We start from the raw sequence: 26,405 nt of genomic DNA, 5'->3' as shown, positions 1-26,405 counted from the left end.
GTAATATCTGTCTTCTGGGAAAGAAAAGACAGTTTATGAAAGACCATCATATATTGGAGAGGGTCATTCGTTTAATTTATCGATCTATAAATGCAATGATGTTACCGCCCGTTGGGAATGTATGCTAGTAGTGTTGAGTTCTGTATATCTGAGAGGTGAGACCAGGATTACCACAAATTCTTGTCCAGCGTGACAGAGCGAAGCTCCTTCGCCTGAAGTCCTGTGTTCTCCATGAAACGGTTATTAAATAATTTCTTCGTCCTTACATGTCTCGGACATACCGACTGAAAAAAGAACCAAAAGAAGTCATTCCTTCAAGGTCATTAATGATAATCGTCGAGTTATTCAACATTTACATACATGTACATATATGCACCTGCAAGTCTATGTTTTCAATCAAGTGGGTAAAGAAGTTACTCTTGTTTAGTATGTTATAAGGGTGTAAGATGAACAACCATGCTTTCAAGATAGCTGTTGGATGAGTAGACTGAGCAGTCAATAGACGTGGTTTATAAAACTGCCATGACGGTGTTCTTGTCTGCAGCAAATGATACTGTAGGACAGATATGAAGCAGCCATGTTTTGTGCTGGCCTTGTCATCGCATCCCGGGGAAGATACAAACCGCACGAAGTGATCAGTTTGCCAGCTTTTTCTCATTATTCTTTATTCATTTTAGACACATGTACCAACCCGCAGTGTCACCGATCTTGTGCCCTTGGGAAAGGCACTTAACAACACGACTTTTTTCACTTCTTGTTTCGCTCGTTAAGAGGAGGTACGTAGATTATGAGGAACCATGTTTTCTTCTTGGATACTTGGGTGATACTACTTGGGTAATAGAGTTGTTGGGTGAGTAGTCGAAGCAGTCAGAAGGCGTGGTTCATAAAACGGCCGTGACGGTGTTCTTGTCAGCAGTGGATGCGGTAGGACAGATATGAAGCAGCCATGTTTGGAGCCTGCCGTGTCATCGCATCTCGGGAAAGATACAAACCGCACGAAGTGATCAGTTTGCCAGCTTTTTCTCATTATTCTTTATTCATTTTAGACACACCAGCCATGATAAATAGACTAATAAGTGCGCTTGCAGACGGAGTGGCGCCGGAGGGGACTAGTGGAGATGATCCCCGACAGCTCTACCAAAGTAGACCTCACGAGAAAAAGTTTAACTTTTCCAGTATACCTACAACAATCAATATACATTATTTTATGGTGGTGATTGCCAACATTTTCTTCATACTGAATAGTTTCTACATAGAAAGTAGAGGGGAGCTTCATCATGGTAATTGCAAATTACAGATTGTCTAGTTTTAATAAAGACTAAGATGACAAGGTCTAATGCTTTACCTTGATTGGTCAACTCCTCTGTACAAAATCCTAGCAAATTGAGGTAGCTTACAAGACAGACGGTAAAATATACTAAGGGTTCCCCGGTCCAAAGAAAAAAAGTTGTGGTTTGCTATTACTGTACCACTGGGTCATATACAGGAATTTTATAACTCCTGGCTCATATTTTAAAACAAAATGTAAAAGTGTAACCTAAAAGACAAGAAAACACACAAGGCATTACAAGATAGCTATGGAGTTCGTTGAGTGCTATGGCGAATCGCAGTGAGAACGCCGCCCTTGTGGAATAGGGGCATCATCAATTTTACATGTGTGTGGCAGCTATGTCGAGGAAAGCAGCTTTGCACCACGATCCACTGGTCACGACAGTAGAGTTGATAAAAATGAAGAACTGCTGAAGAAGTAGAGTCATTCTGGCCCTCCAGTTGTAGCAGGTATCCGCTATCGCCGACCTGATATGCCTAGAGGGGGCCGAGGGATGAGTTACTGTACTCCCGTGTGACTATGACATCTGCCATCTGTCTTTCTCGATTTCCCGAGAGCATTTGTCCTCGCAGATAATGCATCTCAAGTACGCGAAAGGAATGAAGTTCCATCTGTATGGTGACTAAAAGGCCTTGTCTAAATCCCACGGGAGTCACTAGTGCGGAGTTTGAAACACACTCCCTATTTACTTCGTGAGTCATCGCAGAATTTTCCTTTGCCGCAGCCGCTACTGAATCCATCTTGGGAAAACCGATCGTGAAACTATTTCAGCATAGTCATGGGATGTCATATTCTTGCCACATTCCCAAAGCATGATTGATTACAGCCAAAAGAAAGAAAACTACGTGAAGACATTCAGTAATTCCTGTCCGAAACAACAGTCTGACACGTATATTCCCTATGAAAAGTGTTGAAAATGTCACCGGTTTTTGTCTGCATCGCAATGTGTTTACATTTTGAAGTAACGACGCCATTGTTCATGTCTTTTTGTGTATGCCCTAGCCTGTTTATTGCCGATAACTGCGTTATCTTTATCCCGCTTCGAAAATGTAACACTTCATGTACAAATCATTGACTGTGCGAGCGAGACTCAGTCTAGATAATGCCATTTCACTACCACGTGTCACTAGAAGATAAAGACATACAGTCAATGGAGAAACAAATGCGCCTAGGAGTTACATTAATTTCACATAGCGTATGACATTAATCTATCTGTATCTTCGTGTAACTTGAAGTTCCCAAGGATCCATATCCATCATCCCATACGGATAACTGTTTGCGCACAAAGCAGTCGTCCTGCTAGTGTTGAAGCAACTGAGTTGGTTCTGGTCATCTGTAGCTTCTACCAGGTCATGTTACTGTCATTTGTTTGCTGCTTGTTTGCTACTTGCTTGTTTCGTATGGTCATTTAACCATCTTTAGACATAATGCACCCATCGCATACAATCTGCGTACGACCGAACGGTATATTGTGTCCGCCCGTACCTGGAAGAAGTCTTAATCTTTTGACAAGTGCGGTGGGATCTTCAACATAATCCGGCTTTACGTCCCAACCCAGAGGACGTCCCTAAACGATGCTAGGAGCTCATTGTTAAATGAGCTGAGCGAGGAAGTCGGTGCAAAGTGCCTTTCTCAAGGTCACAAAAGAAGTCAACATAAGGGCCTGTTGAAGACTCACCCCAGGAATTTAAGAAGCTTAGACTCTAAGTCAAGAACTCTTACCACCTGCCCACCTAGTACCTAGTACCTTGCCATCTGCCGAACACGTTGGTTCCATCCCTCTGTATAAAGTAGCTAATACCGGGTCGTGTTACTGTAAATGTAACTCCTATGGCGCTCATCCTAAACCCAGAGTGCCCATAAAAACTTCAGCACCAGAAGTTACCAACAAATTACCCACGACACCAGGCTTAAGGGCAGGATGATTAGGGAAATTTAGAGTTATTGCGGCCACAGCCTGTACTTCCCATTGCTCATTGCTTCACTTCAGACCAATGTTAACATCTATCACCGCTGTCCCTTCGACATACAGCCTTGGAAAACGAATATAAATGCAACCCCTAGTAGGTTTTCCTTGCTCACATCACCCTTCAGTCAGATAACATCTGTGTCAGAAATTCATGACATTCATTGCCAGAGCGCAACACCATTCCTTATCGGCCATCTACGAATAGCTTATGCCCCCTTCCCTCTAGGACGGCGCTCTCGGCACGCTCTCTCTGTGACCTTGTTTTTGACAGATCGCTTAACCAATTGTATAGAAAAAAAACGAATTTTTTTCTTGACGTTGCGTGTTTTGCTGTATTCTCAGCTACACGTTTACATGCTGTACGATATACCCAGCATGAAATTAAAGGTTCAACATATACTATTTACGTCGCACTAAGCGCATCGCGATCGCCGTCCAGTGGAAAGGTGGCCTTAGCTGATGCTTTAAAGAATAAGAATTGATGTGTACGACAGTTTCCATTGATTCTCCCTCCCTGATGTCGCGCTGTAGCCACACGATATCAGTGTCAGAAATTCATGGCATTCATTGCAAGAGCGCAACACTTTTCCTTCTCAGCCATCTACGGATACTTAGTTGATGCTTTAAAGAATAAGAATTGATGTGTACGACAGTTTGCATTGATTTTGTTTTCTCCTTGATGTCACCCTACAGCCACACGACTTCAGTGTCAGAAATGCATAAGACATATGTCTTAAGAAACGAAAATTCATGACATTCATTGCAAGAGCGCAACACTATTATTTCTCGGCCATCTGCGGATGCTTAGTTGATGCTCTAAAGAATAAGAATTGATGTGTACGACAGTTTCCATTGATTTGTTCTCTCCCTGATGTCACCCTGCAGCCACACGACCCGCTGTACAGTAACGGATGAGTGTTGGAGGTTCGTGACCGCTGACGGGGCCACGGGATACACCATCACTCACCAGTTATTATGGACCATTCTCGGAGAACATGTGAGTAACGGTCATAACACCGGCTGATGGGCAATCCAAATAGATTCAGAGATCCCTCAGAGATCCAGATAAGAGACAAGGCAACGTCTTATTGTATTAGTTGTCTTGTCCATTCGCACATGTGGTGAGATAGGAGCCCCAACAAAACGTCGACACTGTACCTTCTTAAAACGCCCAAATTAGCAGATTACTGCAATAGTAACGGTCATAACTGGCTGCTAGGCAATCCAAGTAGATTCAGATAACCCTCTTGGTGATAAGAGACAAGGCAATGTCTTATTGGCAATGTGCTCCTCTCTCATTTCTCCCGTACATGTAATGAGATATAGTAGCTCCAACAGAATTGTTTACATGTGCTAAGTAAAATATCAATATCGTCGACAATATACCTTCTATTAGCCTCAATCAGCAAACTAGTGCAATAGGCTAATTGTCAAGCAACGCATATCAATCATAATTGTATAGCGCACCACTTTACATTAAGCCCATTGAAGCGTGTAGAACTTAAACATATCTGCTTGTGTATAATCACACATAACGTTTCATTGACGTGTTTCTTTAGGTTGGATGCAAAGAAAACATTAACGCCTTCGCCAGTCGAGAAGGAGTCTGGGAAGGCGTGGAGTCCATCCAGCAGCATCTCTGTACAAAAATCCTGAGGGAAGCAGAAGTTCTGGCTTCCTCGGGGCCTCCTGAGCCGGAACAGGACCTGTTTCTGGAACAAGGTGAGTAGGCCTGGTGGACGTACCGACTGATAAGTATGTAATACCAGCTAAAAAAAAAGAACAAAAAAAGTCATGCCTTCGAGTACCAGAGTTTCCAACATTGGGTTGATGTGTTAAAAAATTCGTTCTTTCCCAGAACTATCGAAGAGAGGAATTTGTTATCACCAACCGCAATCTTCGTTGGACAGTTTTTTTAGTATCATTTACAGATAGATGTGCAAAAGTTTGTGACGGGTCGTTCAGTGTAATATAACTAGCTGCTGCCGCGCTGCGTGCCTGCGAAGCTGGCGGGTTACGCCGAAGGGCGGTTATAACGGCTATTAATAGTATATTCAGATCTAGATGCAGGGCGGGCGCCTGCTCTCTGCGGGACAATGACCGCTTTCTTTTTATCAACAACATTAATTTATCTTAGTCACGGATGCGTGAAATTAAAAGCAGCGCTGCTCTGATATAATGAAGAAGGAAACGTGTCAGCCTGACAATCTGCTCGCAGATGTAGATAACTGCTAAAACAATCTGCAAGTATCGCTAGTGAGATCTAAATTAAGACATACACGTGGGAAACACTTAATACATACTGAAACAAGGTTACTATCTTTTCAATCAGCAAATTAAAGCTATCGTAGACCAGTATGTTTCGTGAGTTGTTGACATGCTCCTAAATTCAAGCACTACTTTAATCAGCAGCACTCCTTGATATCAAAATGGATACGTGCGAATCATCGTTGTTTCGGTAATTTATTCATAACCATCACCGTCTAAAGCACCTGTTAATTTACTACATACCATCGTGTAATTAATTAATGCCCCAGATAAGTCCCAAACGCTGTCCCTGGAGACTCCCGTGCTGTTGTATCACTGCTGCGCTTGGCAAAATATTGAGATAAGCGACCATCTGTCGTTCCCCCCTGCAGGTGTGGTGTGCGGAATGCTGGGATTCAGAGACTTCATACGACGGGATTGGCTGCAAAAAGTGTTGTCATGGCAACGGCCCGAGGGATGTTTCGGGTATGTACTGATGATTTCATAGGGACCGAAGGAATCGTAGATATGGAGTATGTAGACTTACACTATTAATGGCTCATCTAAAATCTTATATGATGACAGAGAAGTACATATACCTTGAAGAAATACAGTGTTATGCATTCTGGATATCGTTGATGGTACCATGGCGTCATACAACCAAAGTTATCGGAGATCTGGAGTATGTACTATATGCTTACACTTAGTAGCTTACACTATTAATGGCTCATCTGAAAGCTGCTATGATGACAGACAAGTACATATACATGTACAATGGAAGTATCAAATACTTTTCGTAAATTGTCGTTACATCACCACAACGCGTCCTAGCCTGGATCAGATCAAATAATTCACAATAGAGAATCTGTGGCATGTGTACTTTACACAATTATTGGCTCATCTAAAGGCTGCAACAATTAAAAAACAGGACATACACAAAGGCAGTGTCAAATGCTTTTCGTAAAATGCTGTTACATCACCACCGCGCGTCCTAACCTGCACCAGATCAGATCATACATAATAGAGAACCCGCCAGGAAAAAGCCACTTTGGCATCCATTAGGAGTCTCAAGCTGCACAAAGCCTCATTTTCTCCTGTTTTCCTGGCATCAAAGATGAAAGCAGCCTGGCAACATGATACAGGTCCTCAATACACTCCGGAAAATTGGAACGGTGAGATCACTGGGAGACACATTCCTCTAATGTTCAATTATTCATGGTAAAGTAAGCCTTAGTTGGGGAAATCGCCCGTGTTACTTTGAGAAAGCCATACAATCCCTCCTCCCTGAGTGTTGGCATGATAAAGGTATAGTGTTGCTTCCGTGACCCAAAGGAAGACTGCAGATACCACAGAGATAATTTCAGCTATTTGTGAACTGTGGTTAAAATGGTAATACTGAAGGGACAGGTTCGTGAGATGTAGCCACCTGATTTGGCTACACTGTGCCTTCGTAACCAACCACTTTCTTGGATACGCTTTGGTGATGGTAGAATATTGTCCGTGATTACTTGTGTTGAGCCCCAAAGGTGTTTAGGCATACTCTGAGATAAAGCTCATTTCACAAGATACAGATTTATCTAACACCACGTCCATAGTTTCTACCTATCTATGACATTTATCGTTCAAGAAGCTCACGAAATACATACGAAAAACATGGAGTGCTTTAAACTGTTCATGAATCAAGTGACTGATTATCTGCAGTTAAAAGATAAGGATAGGGATGTGATTGAGAGACCGAATCGGCAGTTCCTGTGGCAGATGTTGTGCTGAGAATAGATGTAATCACGGATATATATGCTGTTCCATCAAAGCGTAACCAACGAAGCGGTCAAGGACGCCTTCAGAAAGGACAAACTTAAATAACTACAGCCGACTACAGGCCCTAATAGACAAAAGACATTCAATAGCTCATAATTACCCCCCGTACGAAACTGCTTGAAGCCCAAAGTATGCACAACGCGGGATGCATGCTAACACTTTAATGAATATCCATTGCGTTAACATTGCCTGATAGTAGAGACTGTCGTGGCAAAAATCTGGAACAGTCTTCCTACAAATATCAAGAACACTTCTTCCCTCCTTACATTTAAAAATGCCCTGAAAACATATCTCATAAACCACCCTAGCCCCTTATAGAAATATTTATCCCATCTTAATTCATATTGCTATTATCATTTGATTTCATTGATCACACATTTTCTTCTTTTGTATTACTATAACATATGACTGTGTTAGTTACTTCTCCTTGTTATTTATTGATCCACTGATCATACATCTTTTGTTGTATTATTATAACATATGATTGTGTTAGTTACTTATGTTTGTTATTTATTGATTTCACTGATTGTACATCTTTTGCATTATTATAACATGTGCTAGTTTCTTTCTTTGTTAATTATGATTTCATTGATCATATATTTTGTATATTAAAGCATAGAGGAGGAGGGCACAGCATAAACCGTTAAGGTTTTTTTCCCTCCTCCTGCACCTGTTTTATATTTTATTGTCTTCTGTATCTATTATCATTTTGTATGTGCAAACTGAATAAACAAACAAAACAAACAAACAAAGTTAGAAGCCATGAAATGCATGGCCGCCCGCCTTTAACTAGTAACCAGCAGTTTCCAGTGACTGCATGAGGCAGGCCTAGGGAGACACAATTAATGCTGCATACAGGTGCCGTCTTAAATGAGAGCAAAATTGTTCAAAGATCTGTATGTTCGACTCTACAATTAGCTATCGGATAAAATACGATCTAGACGACTGATATTTGTTGTGCACTGCTACAGAAAAAGCAGTGTTTTGACTTCGGAGTCGGGACTATGGACTCCAGGACATGATAGAAGGAGGCCAAGAATACCTCCCCTCTATCATTAAAGACGAAACGAACCTAGGGAATGCTACGTAGCTAGAAGACGGAATCGCCGTAAGACTCGCGATCCTCCCGCCTGGCCCGTGCCCTAAGGTTGACGTATGATTTATCTGGAGAGACTTCTGCGTTTATGACGCCGACCCACCAGCATGCACGGGTCAGGCGCCGCGCGGAGGCAGCAGCACGCTGCATACGACCTTCCTGATGAAGCATCGGACCCTCACGACCATTTCAAGCCTCATCTTCCCCAGAAATGTCAAAGGAAAACTCTCGCGTCTCAGAAGTCAGCCCTTATACCAGACCTTACCTACCTACTTATGTAACAAGACGTATAGCGCATAGTAATACCAGTGACCCGAGAAACTAGAAACCAGTCGAATCTTGTGTTGGTGTCGTTTCTTGCGCTGGCAACCCAAGGGAAACACAAAACAACGTCGACAGAACAGACGAGGTCGGGCGGTTCACGCATGCAGCCGGTGATACCCAGGGAGTGGTCCTGTTCGCACGGCTATAAGACAGATTTGTTAAGGCCCCCTTTCCACCAGACGGCGATCGCGCTGGGCTCTGACTGCGACCTAGATAGGACATGTGTAACCTTCGCTTTAACACTCAGTACATCATACGAAACGTAAAAGTGTAACTGATAATCCATTGAGTGATATGTCAAATTTAAGGTTGCAGAGAGAGCGCGGCAAGAGCGCCGTCCTAGTGGAAAAGGTGTATAACACGACTGTATCAGTCTCTAGAAGATTATCTACTCTTTCACTGGCTATAGAAAGAATATCTTGCCACCATGGGAGTTTGACCAACATACGGTAACATTTACAAAAAGGTTACCCAACCTTCAAACTGATTGCAGGATTATGCTACCCATAACCTGTCAAGAAGGCCTGGTGGAGGATAAGTCCCTTAGGTAAAACACTAAATGACTCTAAATAATATGAAAAGATTTCAACACAAACTTGTAAACCTATCAAGCCATTGGTGCAACATGTATGTGTACATACTGTTGATGTTAACGCCACGGAATAAAACTGGCTCGCTGGAAACAAAACCATAGGGATGCTTCAGCTATGGCGTTGTTGTTGTTTCGCCCAGACCATTATTTTTTTTCAATTATCATCATTAAATCCATAACCTGTCATGATGATGCCCCTGGTTGATGATTCCATTTGATCATTTTGGAATTAAATCTATATAATAGTCGATATTTCGTTACGCCGGCGTTATATTATCTTAATTGAAAACGGAAAATATCATCCGAAGATTTCACATGAGCACAATCTCAGATGGATGTGATTTGATTTGGTGCAGACTCTGTTGAAGAGAGCCTGAAAATGATTCTGCTACGTCGCAGAAATGAGGGTAAAGCAAAACATCGAAACGACAAACGGCAGGAAGCGGAAAATTGGAATGAAGGAGAGATGGTCGGCGCGCTCTCCATTCGTAATAGGGACGGCAAATGAGAAAGGGCAGACAAAATGGAGTTCAACGTCCTGGAAAACACAAACTTAAGGTGGTATCTCACTGCACATGGGGCACCAGCGTGGCACTACGGGGCTCAGAAGATTACGAAACGAATTTCAGAAATAGAGAACGAATTTTCTTGCATTTTGTGTATTTTGTTGTCTTCAAAGTCAATACTTTTGCATATTACGCAATATCTAAATTATAAAAAGAAAATCGGCGAAAATAATACAACAGTGCTGCAGTGAACGAACCCAGCAGTGCCGCACCGGTGCTCCAAGTGCAGTGAAATACCACCTTAAGGGTCTAGGTAGGGATCTAGTAAAATGCTTAGTAGATGGCTTGGCAGTGTTATATTTGAATTCATAAATAACTATTTTACATATTTTCCGCAGGATCTCGCACCATCGAACGGCGAGAAGACTACTGGTGGAAAAACTACTAAGAGGTGAGTTGCAAGCTTTGGAATTCTCGTCAATCAATCTCACGTATAGTTCTTAGCTTAGTTAAAAGTGACATTTGCTTAAAAGCTATTTAAACGCCTCGGCACACCCGCTGTGGTGCTGATTGGGAGGAAAATTAGAACGTTGATGATGATGATAATGATGATGATGACTGATGAGTTCCACGTGCAATCAGAACTTTCCATTAGAAGGCAACAGCAAATAAATCTTATAAATTAAATCCTGTTCCAAATTTGATACGACTGGGCGAAAAAAAAAACAGACGGGGAAAAACTAGATGCCTGAATATCGTTAACATAGGTACCATAAATGTGTCAACAATTGAAGTGACAAAATATGGTATCACTATTAGCCAGCAAGTATTTCATTTCTGCATTCACGAAGTGCACAAAGTGACACCATTTCGCTAACTACACTCAAGGCTACCACACAGGTGTCACTTCTACTTTTACTGAACTACGGTAGTTCCCCTTCTGCAGATAGCCATGGCTACCTCACTAGTATCACTTATACAAGTACCATCTAGGCTTCCACACAATCTCCGGGGGGAGCCGAAAATTAATGAGCATGCCGTGGTCATCCACAAAATGTACTTGCTGTGGCTAATACACATTCGAATAAGCCTTAAGTCGCTGTATGGGGACTAAAGGCAACTGATGTAGCGTCAAAATACCATAACCAGAGACACAGACATACATTTGACAGTCGAAAGTTATACAGAAGGAAGTTGAGAGTTTGAAAAAGATTATGTGAGATCTCCGAGCTTACTTCTGACGCCAATCTGTACAATAACTAGTTGAATCTCCGCCAAATGGTATCAAAAAGATGCCCTAGATGTTTCCTCCTGTGAGGCTTCTTTAGATTTCCCACTGACCCGAGCACGTTTTGCGTGTTGATAGTTTTACAGAAGAAAGTTGAGAGTTTGAGATAGATTTTGCGAGATCTCCGAGCTCACGTCCATGACATCAATTTACACCATAACTAGTTGAATCTCTGCCAAATGGTATCCATAAGATGCCTACGATTGTCACTGAAGAAAACTTCACAAGACATTTCTTTCCTCCAGAGACGCTTTTGCAAATTCCCCACTGACCCGGGCCATTTTACGTGTTGATAGTTTTACATTAGAAAGTTGAGAGTTAGAGAAAGCTTATGCGAGATTTCCATGACGCCAATCTGTACTATAACTAGTTGAATCTCCGCCAAATGGTATCCAAAAGATGCCTACGACTGTTACAGAAGAAAAATTCAAAGGCTTTTCCTTCTGTGGTGCTTCTGTAGATTTCCCGCTGGCCCGAGCACGATTTGCGTGTTGATGGTTTTACAGAAGAACGTTCAGAGTTTGAAAAAGATTATGCGAGATCTCCGAGCTTACTTCTATGACACCAATATGTACTTAGACAAGTAGAATTTCTGCCAAATTGTACATGCAGTCGTTGTATTTCAAGATGCCCACGATTTTTACTGACGAAAACGTGACAAAACCTTTCCTCCTGTGAGGCTTCTCCAGTTGAAGAAAGTTGAACGTTTGAGAAAGATTATTCCAGATCTCCTTGACGTCAATCTGTACTATAACAATAGACTTATCTCTGCCAAATGGTGTTCCAAGATGCCCACAATAGATACTGAAAAAGATATGTTCTCATAATACTGAAGAAAACTTCTCGTTCCCCCCTGTGAGGCTTTTCCATATTTCCCACTGACCGGGGCACGTTTTACCGATAACGTCGCGATATCAGCCTGAATCCCTCCCACGTTTAAATCACGCAGCCCGGTCGGCCTGGCTTCTCACAATTACGAGAACGTATTGGTTGATTACGGACCTGCTGCATCAAATGCACGAGGGAAATCTACCAGAAAATAGCATCTTGATAAGGGGCAAAATTGCAATATGATTGCTTGAGCGATGAGCCCAGAAATTGCGTGACGGGTTCGCGAAACGGTCATTTTCGGAGGGGATGAAATATCTGTTGATTTTCTGGTAGAGCGTCCTCATAAATACAATATCAAGCAATAAGCAGATGGTCTCATTCAAGTGAGCATACGCCTTCTGGTACGAGTACTGTATGGAATATAGTTTTCGAAATGCGGAATATATATTAATTACAGATGATAGAGATTCTGTCATAAACACAATATAAAAGTAAGTTCGACTTGTGAAGAAAGTGGTTACGTTTACATTGTCATTGACATTCCTTCTTCGATAAACCTAAAGAACATTATGAACAAGGAGTATTAGTTTTGAATTTATATAAAGCAATCTAAGAGAAAAGAAATTTCGTCTTTGCTAGCTGCAATTTCCTGCATGGACATCATCATCATCATCCTGCATGGACGTTCTAACATAAATCGTTCTAACAGACCCTACAAAAATTCATTAAACTTCAGTTATTCAATTTTGTACCTTCTTATCTGACACCTTTCCTCTCTACCCGTTATCTCTGTCCTACAGACGGCTGCCTGTCCCACAAGAGCGGCCTGGGCACCGCCATGTTGGCCATGTACGTCAGATACATGCTCGACCCCGACATGGGCTTCAGGACAGGCGATACCGAACGGAGATGACGTAGATCCGTTGCCTAGCAACGCCCATGGTCGGGACGTCCACCTCAGGGGCCTGGAAATGTTTTGTAATGTGTTCTCTGGATGGAGGACTGATACGCCGTTCGCAAACACATCTGGATTTTTCTACATACCTTGAGACCTGGTTGGATGTTTCCTTTACAATGGTGCGCAGTACAAGAGCTCGCCGTGACACTTTCTTATGGTGGAGATATGGATGAGCTTTACAGTCTATACAGTCTATGCCGGCAAAGACTCATCAGACAGAAACAGTCTTATCTGATAGGAATTATCTATACCAGCGTCATTCTGTGGAAGGTAAGGCTGGAAAAGGTAGTTACACTATTTTCTTTTGGTTTACATAATCAACTAGCCCGTGTAAACGAAAGTAATTTGACTTTCCTTTCAGATCTTCATGTCATATTTGCGACAGAGTAAAATTCCCAATACACGTACAATGATGCATTAAACTTGGCCTCTTTACAACATTTTAGAGGCACTGAATTGCTTTTAAAAATGTTTTAACTTCCTTGCCCTTCTTCATTGGTATCATGTAGACGTAAAGGACCATGGATGCGACAAGAAGACGCAACCAAGTTACAAACAGCAACTACAACCTGAAAACGTCCATGGCCTGCCCATATGGTGGACTGCTTTGTCGAGAAGAAACAGACGACACCAGCAGAGGTGGTGGACACACAAACCGCGCAGCCGCAGTAGCTCTGAGTTTCACTTGACTAGAATATGGAATACACTTCCTAACTTTGTGAAGCTGTGCCAACAAGCACTGGATGTTATAGTGCTTACAAAAAAAGGACAACGAATGAATACAGCGAATACGACATTAAAATAAAACAATGGCTGTGACTGTGCAACCTTTGCTCAAATCTTGAGGACGAAAGACGAGGTTGTCCGGACGTCCCTTGGCTGATGTTCAGCCTATGTAGACATAGCAGCATGTACCGATCCGGCGTCTCTCTGATGGACTGGTAGTTAGTGAAGACTATAGGCACATTGAGTTCCAGAAATAGAGATGTTATTTTTGTATAATTCAATTTCCATCTGTAAGGCCTGAAGTCAAGTGTGCCTTCTTAATAAACATGAATCGAATTTCAAACTGTCTGCATTTGTCGAGTCAAGCACCGATACCAAATACATCATCAGATACTGGAAGGAATGATTGGATTAACCAAACTTTTGGGACAAATTTCCAGCCTTCCGCACTGAGAATGACCCATTACGTCCGGCACGCGGACACGTGACTCAAGCAATGGGTCCGACGTAATAGAAAGCCTGTAGCGTCCCCCGTCTATGTCCTAATGCATTTAACCCATTTTACCATTACATGGGGCTAGTATACGTGCACATGATATTACGTGCAGGACGTAATGGGTCACATTACCCGACAAATTTTTGATAATCTGCCCAAACTGCCGTAAGTCAATTTTCCTAACGGCTTTAATTCTTGTCCTTCCCACAGCGTCTTGTACCAACACAAGTGAACCTTCAGGCGGAGACAGACGTCTCGTCTGGTATCTAGGGCAGATCCAATATTCAGACTTAAGCCCCGCTGTCGACAAAAAGCATATAGCGTCTCCCGTCTGTGTCCAAATGCATTTTACCCATTTTTCCATTACTTTAGCCACGTAAACGTATACGTGCCAGCGATATCACCTACTGGACGTAACTGGTCACATTACCCGACAAATCTTTGATAATCTGCCCAAACTACCGTTAGTCAATTTTCCTAACGGCTTTAATTCTTACCCTTCCCACAGCGTCTTGTACCAACACATGTGAACTTTTAGGCGAAGACAGACGTCTGGTCTAGTATCTAGGGCAGATCCAATATTCAGACTTAAGCCCCGCTGTCGAAAAAAAGCATATAATGTCCCCCGTCTGTGTCCAAATGCATTTAACCCATTTATCCATTACTTTAGCCACGTAAACGTATACGTATACGTGCCTGCGATGTCACCTACTGGACGTAACTGGTCACATTACCCGACAAATCTTTGATAATCTGCCTTAACTGCCGTAAGTCAATTTTCCTCACGGCTTTAATTCCTGTCCTTCCCACAGCGGCTTGTACCAACAATTGTGAACCTACAGGCAAAGACAGACGTCTCGTCTAGTATCTAGGGCAGATCCAATATTCAGACTTAAGCCCGCTGTCGAAAATCTTATCAAGGGGCGACGAACCGGATTCCCCTATCTGTGCCATCCATTATGGGCGCTCCACAGCTCAACAACTCTCTTTCTCTCTGGGGAAAAGACTTTACATTATCTACTAAGTCTTTCAGTTGGAAACGCCGATAGGAGTGATAAGCTATGTGCGAGCTTTCAAGCGCGTACTTGTCAAGGACTGGATTCGTCTGGGAGGCGATTCTCAATCTGCATACCTCACGTCCTCTGGTTTGTAAGGTATGAATAAGACATCAGGTAAAAGGAAAGAGGAAAGGAATAGCTAGTGTTTATAGCAGGGACTCTTAATAGGGGAAAGAAAACATATAAGCATTAGCACCACTCTGAGGCGTAATGTATAAAGTTAGCTGCTTTAGATATCTGCATGATTATTTACGCTACAATGGTCCCCATGATACTGTAGAGAAGCCACAGAGCAAATATCAGAAGGAATGTCTTATGATTTATCACAAAATTTCTGGCAAACATGCAGAAAGACATACATGTGTAAAGTGCTACATCTGCTGCGTTACAAAGAGACACATGTGGAGAAGGTTATCATTGAGAACTACATACATTCTTATCTTCGTAAACGACGCACTCAGTGTCTATTATCATTACGGCTCTACATTACAATTATAGACAGTTTAAATCCAACAGTTACACAGTAACTAACTTAAACAGAGGCATCGATTTAAAAAAACACGAGGGCCAGTGTAGTAAAAGTTATAATGACTTTTACACAGCTTCTTGACACCAAAGTGGCTGTATTGATGAGCAAGCAAATTCTTATTGTCTTGACAATGAAATTTTACAGCTTCCTGAAAATTACGCGTAGTATAAGATTTACACGGCCTTCACCTTGCGTCAGTCGACATTACACATGCAAAAATCTATCCATGCGCTCAACGAAAATCGTTCCATGCATTTATGCACCGTGGGAAGACAGAATCCCATTGGACACCAAGGGCGACTTTGATGTCACCTTTCTCGATGGCTGGGTGGTTTCAGGTTACGTGGGTGGTATATGCAATACTGATAACACCACACCCGTGGGATTGTCCTAGGGAATACGATACCATCAGGGCGCTGATATCAATACGTCATCTGTGGTCTCGGATTGGTCGGGGCTAGGGCTGGGTATCGGTACAACGTAACGGTACAAAACCGGTTTTTCTTATTGGACCGGTCCAGAAAAACCGGACTTGAAAAAATTAGGTGAGCCGGATGTTGGACCGATTAGAAAATTAACAGATTATCGTATCAGGCAGTGACACGTTTTAGCGCTTGCAGGTGGAAGGAAATAACAAGAGTGAAGTAGAGTAGAGTTTAAAGTAATTTCTACCAAGTTTTACAGCCAATCGTACAGGTGCAGTTAGCGTTGAAGGATTTTAAAACGCCAGTGTAAGTCTAATACTCCACCAAACAGATTTCTTTGTAGTGAAATGGACCATTGGTATGATTCATACTGAATCAGGTCCAGGTTCAGGTCCGGACCTGGAGCTGAATTTTCTGTTCCGGTACCCATCCCTAGTCTGGGCGGCGTGCGTGGTCAGACCGTGAGACCACCTCCAACCCTGCACACAACCATCCGTCACGTCATGTTTGGGACCGGCCAAACCATTTAGGCCATGTTGATTTGATTGTATAGATGGCAACCGCGAGCGCATCATTTTTTTCAGCCGTTTCCAATAATTAAAAAAAAAGTTTTCAATCATACTCTATATCGTACAAAGAAACTTTAAATTAAGCAGATATATGCAAAAACAAATATCAAACATATATAAAAGACGTATACTATTGCCATTAGGCATTACACTGTCAACGAAGATGTGAAAGAACAAAAATAAAGAATCTATTGTTCGGTACACTATATTCTGTCTGTTCATTCATTCGTTCAACCTTCCTGACCAATTAGATTTCATCAGGTAGGCAACGATTTTTTGTCAATTTTTATTTTATTCGCACACTCGCATCAGGTTTTGAATTTGGATGTCATCCATACAATGAAATCAACATGGCCTTACGGCTCGGACAAGTTTATGACTTCTTCTGAAGTACGAAGTACCATGATGGATCGAATACATGTAATAGATGGGAGACGTGGATCAAACTGGTGGCCAGTCGTGATCTCTTACATGGAAAGAGGAAATGTTCTCATTTCTCAGTCAGAAAGAACGATGGCCAGAATAGAGGGCCACGGGGGAGGTACCTATATACGGGATAGCGTTTATCGCTTATCACACCAACAGCGCCAAACATTGAATGGCCTCTAAAACAGATCCATCAAGTCTTTTCAGCATACAACAAGAACGTTTGAAGCTAGGCGTTAGAATGTTGTAAGCTGCTGTTCAAATGAGACAATTCTTTTTTAATCTGCAACTACACGTTTCATGTGCATAAACTTTTAAGTGTAAGTCTATTTGTAAGGGAGTGAAGTATTATGTTGATATGAGCTAACGTACCTGAATAAAATCAAGTTAACTCAATGTATTTCAACATATTAAGCAGATTCCATTTAATTTATTGTATCAGTAGACTTAAACAGTAATATTACATTCAGTTTGCATTATTATGTCAGATTTTTTTCTTAACGTTTTCCAGCAGCGTGCTTTTATAGAAGAACTTTATTGTGCAACGATCGTACACGGTACATTGTATGGCAAAAAAAGAAGAAGAAACAAACTTATCATCCTAATTACTAAAACAAGTATCAAACTTAGTATACATATGCAGATTATGAATATAGAAAGAAATTGGCATCCTAATTTCTAGAACAATAAGAGCTACCCTAAATCATTGATATTGTATTACAATCGAGTGGGTCTAATTATGAGTTCCGTCATTTTTTCTTATGACAATATATCTGTTCATCTTGCAGTTTGAGTTGGTGATCATCTGGTTCTTAAGCACCTCCTAACAGACATGATAAAATAATAGCCTTGCAAATGATGTCTATCCTATGGGAACTATCTATCCCTCCGGCAATATAAACCAATATGCGTCTCAACTACAGAGAAGTACACATGCATCATCTAGACGGTTAATATTGGAATGCTAGAAGCTCCCATTCTCTGGAGGCCTATAGGCAAAAAACATAGCTAGCAGTATTGCAGTCACGTAGTTGTTTTTGTCTTCCATTGACGACTGCCAGAAGCGGGTAGAACTCATTCTGTTCAAAAACCAGATTGATTCAGGCCTGGACGTACTTGAGCTACCGTGTAATGGTAAGGATTGTCTCTGAGCCACACTGACGCCTTAGTAAGCACGTTTCCTCCCAAGATCCCTTCCAAGAAGGCTGAAGTCTTAACTAAATAGAATAAATAGCGCCGTGACTTAGCCAGCTTAAGCACCGTATGTTGTGCTCAGAGGGTTAAGACACTTTGAAGACCCCCAGCAAAGTGGGTGTTGGCTCCCCTAGCAACACATAGCGACCACCTTTGACCCCAAGTTTCCCAGATTTCCCCCATTGTTCGATAATAGCCCCCTCCCCACCTAGTGTGAAAACATTCCGGGAGGGGTGCCACCTGGCCAGGTGAGACATTACCTGGCACCCTGTAGGGGTACTGTCTAGGAAGGCAAGCAGGGTGTGTATTGGGTGTAGTGTTTTCAGTGTGTTAGAAATAGTGTGAATGCCACTGTTTGAATTATGCTGTTATCATGAGTACCTTGAAAATGGATACAGTACAGCTGATTTAATACAGTGCCCAGCTTCCGTCGTTCGTATCCCACCAATTTTGACAAGTTTTGACAAGATCTGATTTCGACTGAATAAAACAAGAAACTGTTTTCAAATAAATGCCCCCCTCCCCAAGTCTTACCGGGGCTAAGTAAACCCTTTTTTCAGAGATTGAGTTCACTGTTGTAGGTACACTTTTAGCTAATGTTCTAGGTCAGATCCACCAGAAGAAGAAATTGAAATTTTTAGAACTTTTCAAGAAAGTATTACTTCTGCTGTTATCCACCAGACTAATTACTAGTACAAGATTCCCTGGTGCTACTGTTTCTCTACATTCTTTTAATCTACAATAACTTGATCAAGAAAACATGCTTTGTCTTTCAATTTCTAAAGTCAAGAAAATGCCAAACAAGTTGACCATGTTTCCCCCAAAGATTCAAGGAGGTTGATTCTTTCTACCTCATTGCTTTTAAGTGAGTAATGTTACAGGAAATATCATAATGCATTATGTCTATAGCCAGGCAGTATGCTCAAGAACTATACAATTGTTAGGTTAGGAATTGTACATTGCTGAAATGAGAAGGACATTCAGCATTACTGTAATCTGAAGCTATATGTAGTTGAATGATTAACAAATCAGACAAATAGATGGTAGTATATGCATCCCTAATCTATTTCAATTTTGCTTTTGCATGCAATGTGTATTTACAAATCTATGTTTATCAAATTTGTTCCCTATTTCATACTGCCGCCTTCTCCCACATCCTTATATGCAGGCAATTTCAATTTTCCTTAGAACACCTAGCCCTGCACAATATGAGCAATCATTGACAACTATGATTATACATGCAAACATTTGTGAGGGGTGAGGAATAAATGCTAGACTGTCACAGTCATTATTTTGGCCACTAAGTCAGACAGATTTTGATTAAGACCAAATGTGGGTTATCCCTAGGGTCAGTTTCCTCTCAGCCAAGTGCATTGACTGTTGATTGGATAGACAGGTGAAATTGTTTCAATCCAATTTTCTTGGATTTCTGCTATATAATTATGTGAGTAATACTTTAATGCTTGAAAGTTTGTTTATCATTGATCAACAGAACCCAAGCTGGCTGTCTGGCTTGGCAGGTAAAGGTGTGAAAGCTGTGGGCTCACCCATTGTTCTCCTCAGGTAGACTAGTACCCTGCTGTCTGGTACTAAGTCAACAAATTAATTAGCCATATTGTCCCTCTATCCAAACAAAGAGATCACATTTCATGCTTGGAATGGCCAAAAGTTGCAATTTTGTCATCTTATCTTTTTCTTAAAGGCGCAACCATATGCAATGTTCTTATTTGTCGCAAAAGACATGCCGGGTAAGTAGACAAGTTGTACTTTAATCTTCAGGTGGTCCCATGGTTGTGCGTATTACCACTTCCCTGTCAGGCTGCCATGAATATTTCACTTATGCCAATTTTGAAAATATTTTGAACATATTAAAGAATATTTGTGTTATAATCATACTAGTGGGGCTGGGACCCCCTGAACATTATAGAGTGCTCTTTGCTGAAAACATACATACCACTTTTGTGTCAAAAATATGTTCTGGGGTGTTGCGCCGAGGGCCTATAATGGATAAAATCTAGCTGTGCTTATGATATTCATATTTTAATATCAGTGAGTCTTTTATGGAATCCATATGGTCTGAAAATATGCTATGGGTTTGTGGATCCAGTTCCTGTTGAAAATTCTGAAAAATACTAGCCCAGTAACTTTCTACAGCACATCAAAGTTGGTGGATCAGTTAATTAGGCAGAAGGGCGAAAAGTGTCTTAACTCACTGAGTGTAATAGACTACAAGGTAGATGCCATCCCCCCATTTAAACGCAAGTCCAAGGCCATTGATATAATATACGGTATACACCGTATTCAGACAGTTAAGCCATAGCTATGAAGAGAGTATGTTCCGCTCACAGAGACATGTCATTTTCTGGCGCCTGGCTCTGATCCGTTTCATTCGATCGACTGGAGAAAATAAATCTGTCATACCCGGGCGGGGAGACCCGCACGCGTCACTGCAGTGACAGACGAGTCCAGTCCCTCCCACCCACGGTTAGGCTCCCTTTCCACTAGACGGCGCTCTCGCCGCGCTCTCTCTGCGACCTAAAATTTGATAGATCGCTCAACGAATTGTATAGAAAAGAAACGAATCTTTTTAAACTTTGTGCGTTTTGTTGTCTTCTCGGCCACATTTTTACATTCTGTCTGATATACCTAGTATGAAATCAAAGGTTACACGTATCCTAATTAGGTCGCAGTTAGAGCGCAGTGCGATCGCCGGCTAGCCCCTTCCACTTGACGGCGATCGCGCTGCGCTCTCACTGTGACCTAAATAGGATATGTAACCTTTGATTTCATACTGGGTATATCATAAAGATGTAAAAGTGACACTTAGAGGACAATAAAACACAGCAAAGTGTAAAACAATTCGTTTCCTTTCTATACTATTCGTTGGGCGATCTGTCAAATTTTTGGTCGCAGATAGAGCGCGGCGAGAGCACCGTCCTGGTGGAAAGGCGGTATTTACATGGCTCCTTCGAGAGGTGAATTATACTGGGAAATATGTTATCAATCTCAAGTTCATTGCACCGAACCGATCGAAGCTTATGATGTGAGGTTGAGGACCTCAAATAACTGAAATATGCTAATATGGGGATGATAGCAATGTATTTTGAAGACAGTGGTACAGGGAAATGATAACAACGTCAATTTCATCACGCTGAAGCTTTTGATATTTAATGAAATAATCTGTGTTTTTGATGACTTGTAATAGTGACAATTAAATTTTGCGAATACTGGAATACGTCGATGAAAGTTAGACAACCAGGTAACAAGATACGTCAAATAGCATTTGCTTTATGCGTTTAATGCAGTATTTTGCACTTCCCCGCCTTTCCATATTTTCTACGCAAACGCTTTTGTAAGGATTGACTAGTGACGGTGGTAGGTGGCATTACACTTACACCCAGAGCTTTCAAGTCTAAAGATAGTTGAAGCCTTCTCCAGTTCACCGGCAGAATACTGTACTATAAATAGGTACGTGAGTCTCATGGGGCGAAGCAGTTTTGATGGAAGAGGACTACATGTAATACCCTCGTAACATTTATGACGGCGAAGCTTCAACCTGGCGTGAAGTTATCACATCTTGGCAATGGATTCGCTCCGTCCTTCACGCCAATTCGTTTAGCAATAACAGAAACGCTGTACGAAAGAAGCGCCTGACCAGAACAGCATGAAATCTACTGAAACCTGCAAATCCAGAAGTCTGATACTGCTTGGCAATGATTGATGTCGTGTGAAACTCAATCATAAAAGTCAGATCATGCAATGGCTATATCCTATTGGTTATGACGACCATTCATATTCTGCGTACAAAATGGAGCCGATATCGCAGTGGACTTCTATCAAATGGAATCGAAACCTTATCTTTCCATAGCTTCTTTGATGGAAACAGGCTATTTCCGATTCAGAATCGTGGACATATAGTTACAGAATTGGCGAGCAGGAAATAAATATCACCGTAGGCTAAGATATAATTTCGCATGATACGGGAAGTAGGAGCAACAGAAAATGAAGTCTTATCTTTTCATTAAAATGAGGCATGTAGTGTTGTTTGTATGAAGAAAGGTTTAAGAACGCCACTAGACGTCGGATACTCCACCTAACAAAAACCATTGTTTGGAGTAAAATAAGCTCACAGATAATTAAGTCCAGGTTTAGATCCTAACCTTGACCGTACCTGTACCTGAATTTTCTGTACCGGTACCCACCCCTAATCCTGTCACATATGCACATAGATCCTCTATGGGACGAATCATTCTTCTCCAACCTTTCTACAGTGATGCAAACTGCGGCGCTCCAAATGGGCTACGCTAGATGAGAGTTTAGTCTCGACACAACGCCCTTGGTGATTGGATAAAAGCAAAGAAGAAAACTAACCGTGCTAGATATCAATCTTGGCGTAAGCAAGTTGTGACGTGGTTCTTAATCTTCTCTTTGATCTACAAAAACCTCTGGCGGATCTTTATGGCAACCTTTTAGAAGGTAGGGGTCTATCAATTTTCCGTTTTGCCTAAAAGTGTGATGGAACGATGCTGAATACATCTGACAGTTATCGGCGCTGCAGGAAGATCAGATAAAATATATTGATGTTCCGAGTCTACGGAATATTGCGTCTATTGGCATAAATTTCCATCAAAGGCAAAGTACCGTTATAGGGTAGGTTTTAGCACAGGAAACAGGAAAGTGTGATGTGTACAAGATTAGATGCTTTACGGCATCAATACGGTACATGAAGGATTTGTTATGCGTAGCTGCGGTATTTCTGATACAGCCGGCTAACTATTATGGAAAGAATAAGGTTAGCGTATTGCTTAGGGCGAAGTTTCTTGGCAGAAGGTAATTCAACAAAATTTAAGTGAATGGAAGATATCTTGGGTCATCGTAAAGGTGACGTCAACAAAGTTTCCAATCCATTTGATAGTAGATGGCGATGGATTCTCGTTTTGACAGATGAAAATTTGACAGCTACAATTGTGAAACAAAATGTATCAACGGGCCACGCAGCATCTTTAAGTCTTTAGATAATGAAAGTTTATTTGCAAGTTCCTTCCCGGGGGCTAATTGCAAGTACATGATAGAAATTTAGGGAACATACGTGACAACAGATAGTGATAAATAGTATTTTTTAAAAGGCAACTCGAATACCAGTGTTGGCTATTTCTTAGAAGACATGCTATCACATTTGTCGCTTACAGACCATAACTGGGCTCTTAGTGTAGCAGCTAGAAGCAGTTCCACCTCACAACTCAGTTTCAAACTCTCCTTGTCACAGCGTGCACTTACACTGAGCAATGCTGCAGATCTGACAGGCAGGTCCGGGATAAGGTTGATGGATGGAGGGGCACAGTTAAAGGTTGAACTTCACACCATCGTGAAACGGACCCTGCAGTGCCGCACCAATGTCTCAATTGTAGTGAGATACCACCTTAACGAAAATCACCATGGTGTGACAGAGAGTTAGGTGCAAACCTTGGTCTTAATTGATTTTCTAGTTCTTGAAGAATTGGGGACAGCTGAATATCCTGTAAACAGTGCAGAACTAGCTCAGGCTAGGGACTAAAATCAGTTCCCATTCACCACTGAGTTTCAAACTCTCCGCGTCACAGCGTGCTGCACATCGGACAGGCAGGTCCGGGATAACATGATGGATGGAGGGGCACAGTTGAAGGTTGAACTTCACACCATCGTGGAACGAGCCCCGCAGTGCCTCAAGTGCAATGAGATAACACCTTAACAGAACTTCACTATGGTGTAACGGGGCGGTGATGAGTGCAAACCGTGGTCTTAATTCATTGTGTAGTTCTTGAAAAATTGGGGACAGCTGAATATCCTGTAAACAGCGGAGAACTAGCGCAGGGGCTAAACGCAGTTATCATTCACAACTCAGAGTTTGAAACTCTCCGCGTCACGGTATTCATTTGCACCGAGCAGTCCTGCACATCGGACAGGCAGGTCCTGGATGAACATGATGGATGGAGGGGCACAGTTGAAGGTTGAACTTCACACCATGCTGGCTCCCTTTTATTCGCCTGCTCAAAAGTGCCGGACAGATATGGATGGACCAGTCGTAAATCGTGGTTTTGCAGGCCACCTCGGAGACTGTTGTTCCGCCTCGGGCGGCCCGGAGACGTACGAGAATCTGTTATTGAAAAACGGCACAAGCTGCGGTCTTGCACATGATGGATAAGCTTTGACCACGATTTTCCTGCAGCCTTGCGGCACAAGTGTAATTACATTTTTAGCTGATAGACGTCCGGACTGCCTGAAGGGGGGATGACGCACAAAGAGGCCGGCGCCGCTGGAGCCATTCATCAAGAGTTAACTTACCCAGGACAGCTTTCCCATTCAAACCGTTCGTTGCACGGTGGTATCTAACATCATGTCATTTTCTCATATTCTCAGGGAACAGTCACGATGCTTACTGGATAATAACAGCAGCAGACTGTATTAAAACTTTTCACGGTGGCTCAACTTTAGAGAACAGATGTTGCTTTGTATTTGGCCTTATTTCAAGAAGTTTCAAAACTTTTGAGTGAGTGAGTGAGTGAGTGAGTGAGTGAGTGAGTGAGTGAGTGAGTGAGTGAGTGAGTGAGTGAGTGAGTGAGTGAGTGAGTGAGTGAGTGAGTGAGTGAGTGAGTGAGTGAGTGAGCAATCAAGCGAGCGAGCGAGCGAGCGACTGGGAAAACATGTGAGTGGCCAAGTAAAAGAAGGATCTACATTCTAATACGTCCAAACATAAACTTTTTGATCAACTATAAAAAAGCGCTTAGGTTTTGACAGACAATGGAACGGTAGAAAGGTACTTTAAGGTGAAGGCTGCTGACTGACCTCCTTCTAACAGAGCGCGGTAAGGCTTATTCTTCACTTTACATCTTATTGCACCCAATACTCGTGGGGTATAGATTACTCTGTATGCAATATAACAGCATAATACAATACTAAGGCTCGATAGAAGAAGCGCCTAATGCCTGCAACTGAGTCAAGTAAGGGTCGTGTCCCCTGTCGGTATGATTTCTAGTTGGCAATCTTCTAAACCATGCTTTATAATCCTTAACTGGAGTAGAACAATATCCATGCGAAAGGTCAGCGAACGCGTAGTTACCATGCCTATTTTACGTTCAATATTACAGTCATGATATACGCAGCCGAGGCAGGGTGAGTTCAACGTCCTCTGAGTTCATGAAGCTGGTTATAAGTTACGACAAATCGAACCGCCACACCGAAAGGTGATATATCTCACTGCACTTTGGGCACCAGTGCGGCACTACGGGGCTCGTAGTCCTGTGCATAATATTTCATTTCTGACACATAATATAAATGGCGTATCCTTTCACACGTGAACATGACCTTAAATGATACGCTCTGCCGAAGTGCTGACTAACACTCGAAAAGAGAGAAAGCATATCTCCACCCAGACATCTAGGTCTCCTAGGACCTAATCAGATGTATGAATCCTTCCTAATGCTGTCTGATGAGATTCGGCACTCTCCGAGAGAAGGTCGTGAGGACGCCCTTATCTGCACCACAGAGACGCCCGCAGGCGTTACTGCGGGGTGTTTGACATTGACGGAGCCAGGTGGGACCCGCGCTGCCCACAGAGGAAATCACTGGCAGGAGGAATCCAGACTGTAGACGTCTCCAGATAGTACATGAGACATTGGCACGGTTTACAAAGGAAAGATGGGGACTTAATGATTGCGGTTTTCTCTATGTGCGTTGCTGAAGAAAAGTGTAGAAGTTACAGCTAGACAGCCATTTTGCAGCAAGATGAGACACTGGCACGGTTTACAAAGGAAGGACTTTCTCCATGTTGCCGACGCGTAGAATAAAGTAGAAGTTAGAACTAGACAGATATTTTGAAGAAACTTTAGTACATGAGACACTGGCACGGTTTACAAAGAAACGATAGCCCTGGACCTAATAATTATGGGTTTCACCAAGGTAATCACTGGCAGGAGGAATCCAGACTGCATACGTCTCTAGACAGTACATGAGACATTGGCACGGTTTACAAAGGGAAGGTAGAGGT

The 26,405-nt window shown here is 42.1% G+C and overlaps 1 protein-coding gene across 1 annotated transcript in view; it reads left to right on the top strand.

Annotated features, from left to right (window-relative positions):
* LOC118421624 (UPF0764 protein C16orf89 homolog) overlaps positions 1 to 13,142 on the top strand; it is a 40,243-nt gene extending 27,101 nt beyond the window's left edge. The window contains exons 3-7 of the mRNA XM_035828991.1: positions 4,185 to 4,296; positions 4,859 to 5,021; positions 5,939 to 6,032; positions 10,281 to 10,333; positions 12,802 to 13,142. Of these exons, the coding sequence (XP_035684884.1) occupies positions 4,185 to 4,296; positions 4,859 to 5,021; positions 5,939 to 6,032; positions 10,281 to 10,333; positions 12,802 to 12,914 (535 nt within the window). The 3' untranslated portion in view covers positions 12,915 to 13,142. The remainder of the gene's footprint in view (positions 1 to 4,184; positions 4,297 to 4,858; positions 5,022 to 5,938; positions 6,033 to 10,280; positions 10,334 to 12,801) is intronic.
* The last annotated feature ends 13,263 nt before the right edge of the window (positions 13,143 to 26,405 follow it).

This window comes from Branchiostoma floridae, chromosome 8 (genome assembly GCF_000003815.2).
Source record: "Branchiostoma floridae strain S238N-H82 chromosome 8, Bfl_VNyyK, whole genome shotgun sequence".
In the NCBI taxonomy this organism is placed as follows: Eukaryota; Metazoa; Chordata; class Leptocardii; order Amphioxiformes; family Branchiostomatidae; genus Branchiostoma; species Branchiostoma floridae.
Note: the sequence above shows the minus strand (reverse complement) of the source record. Positions and strands in the feature narration are given on the sequence as shown.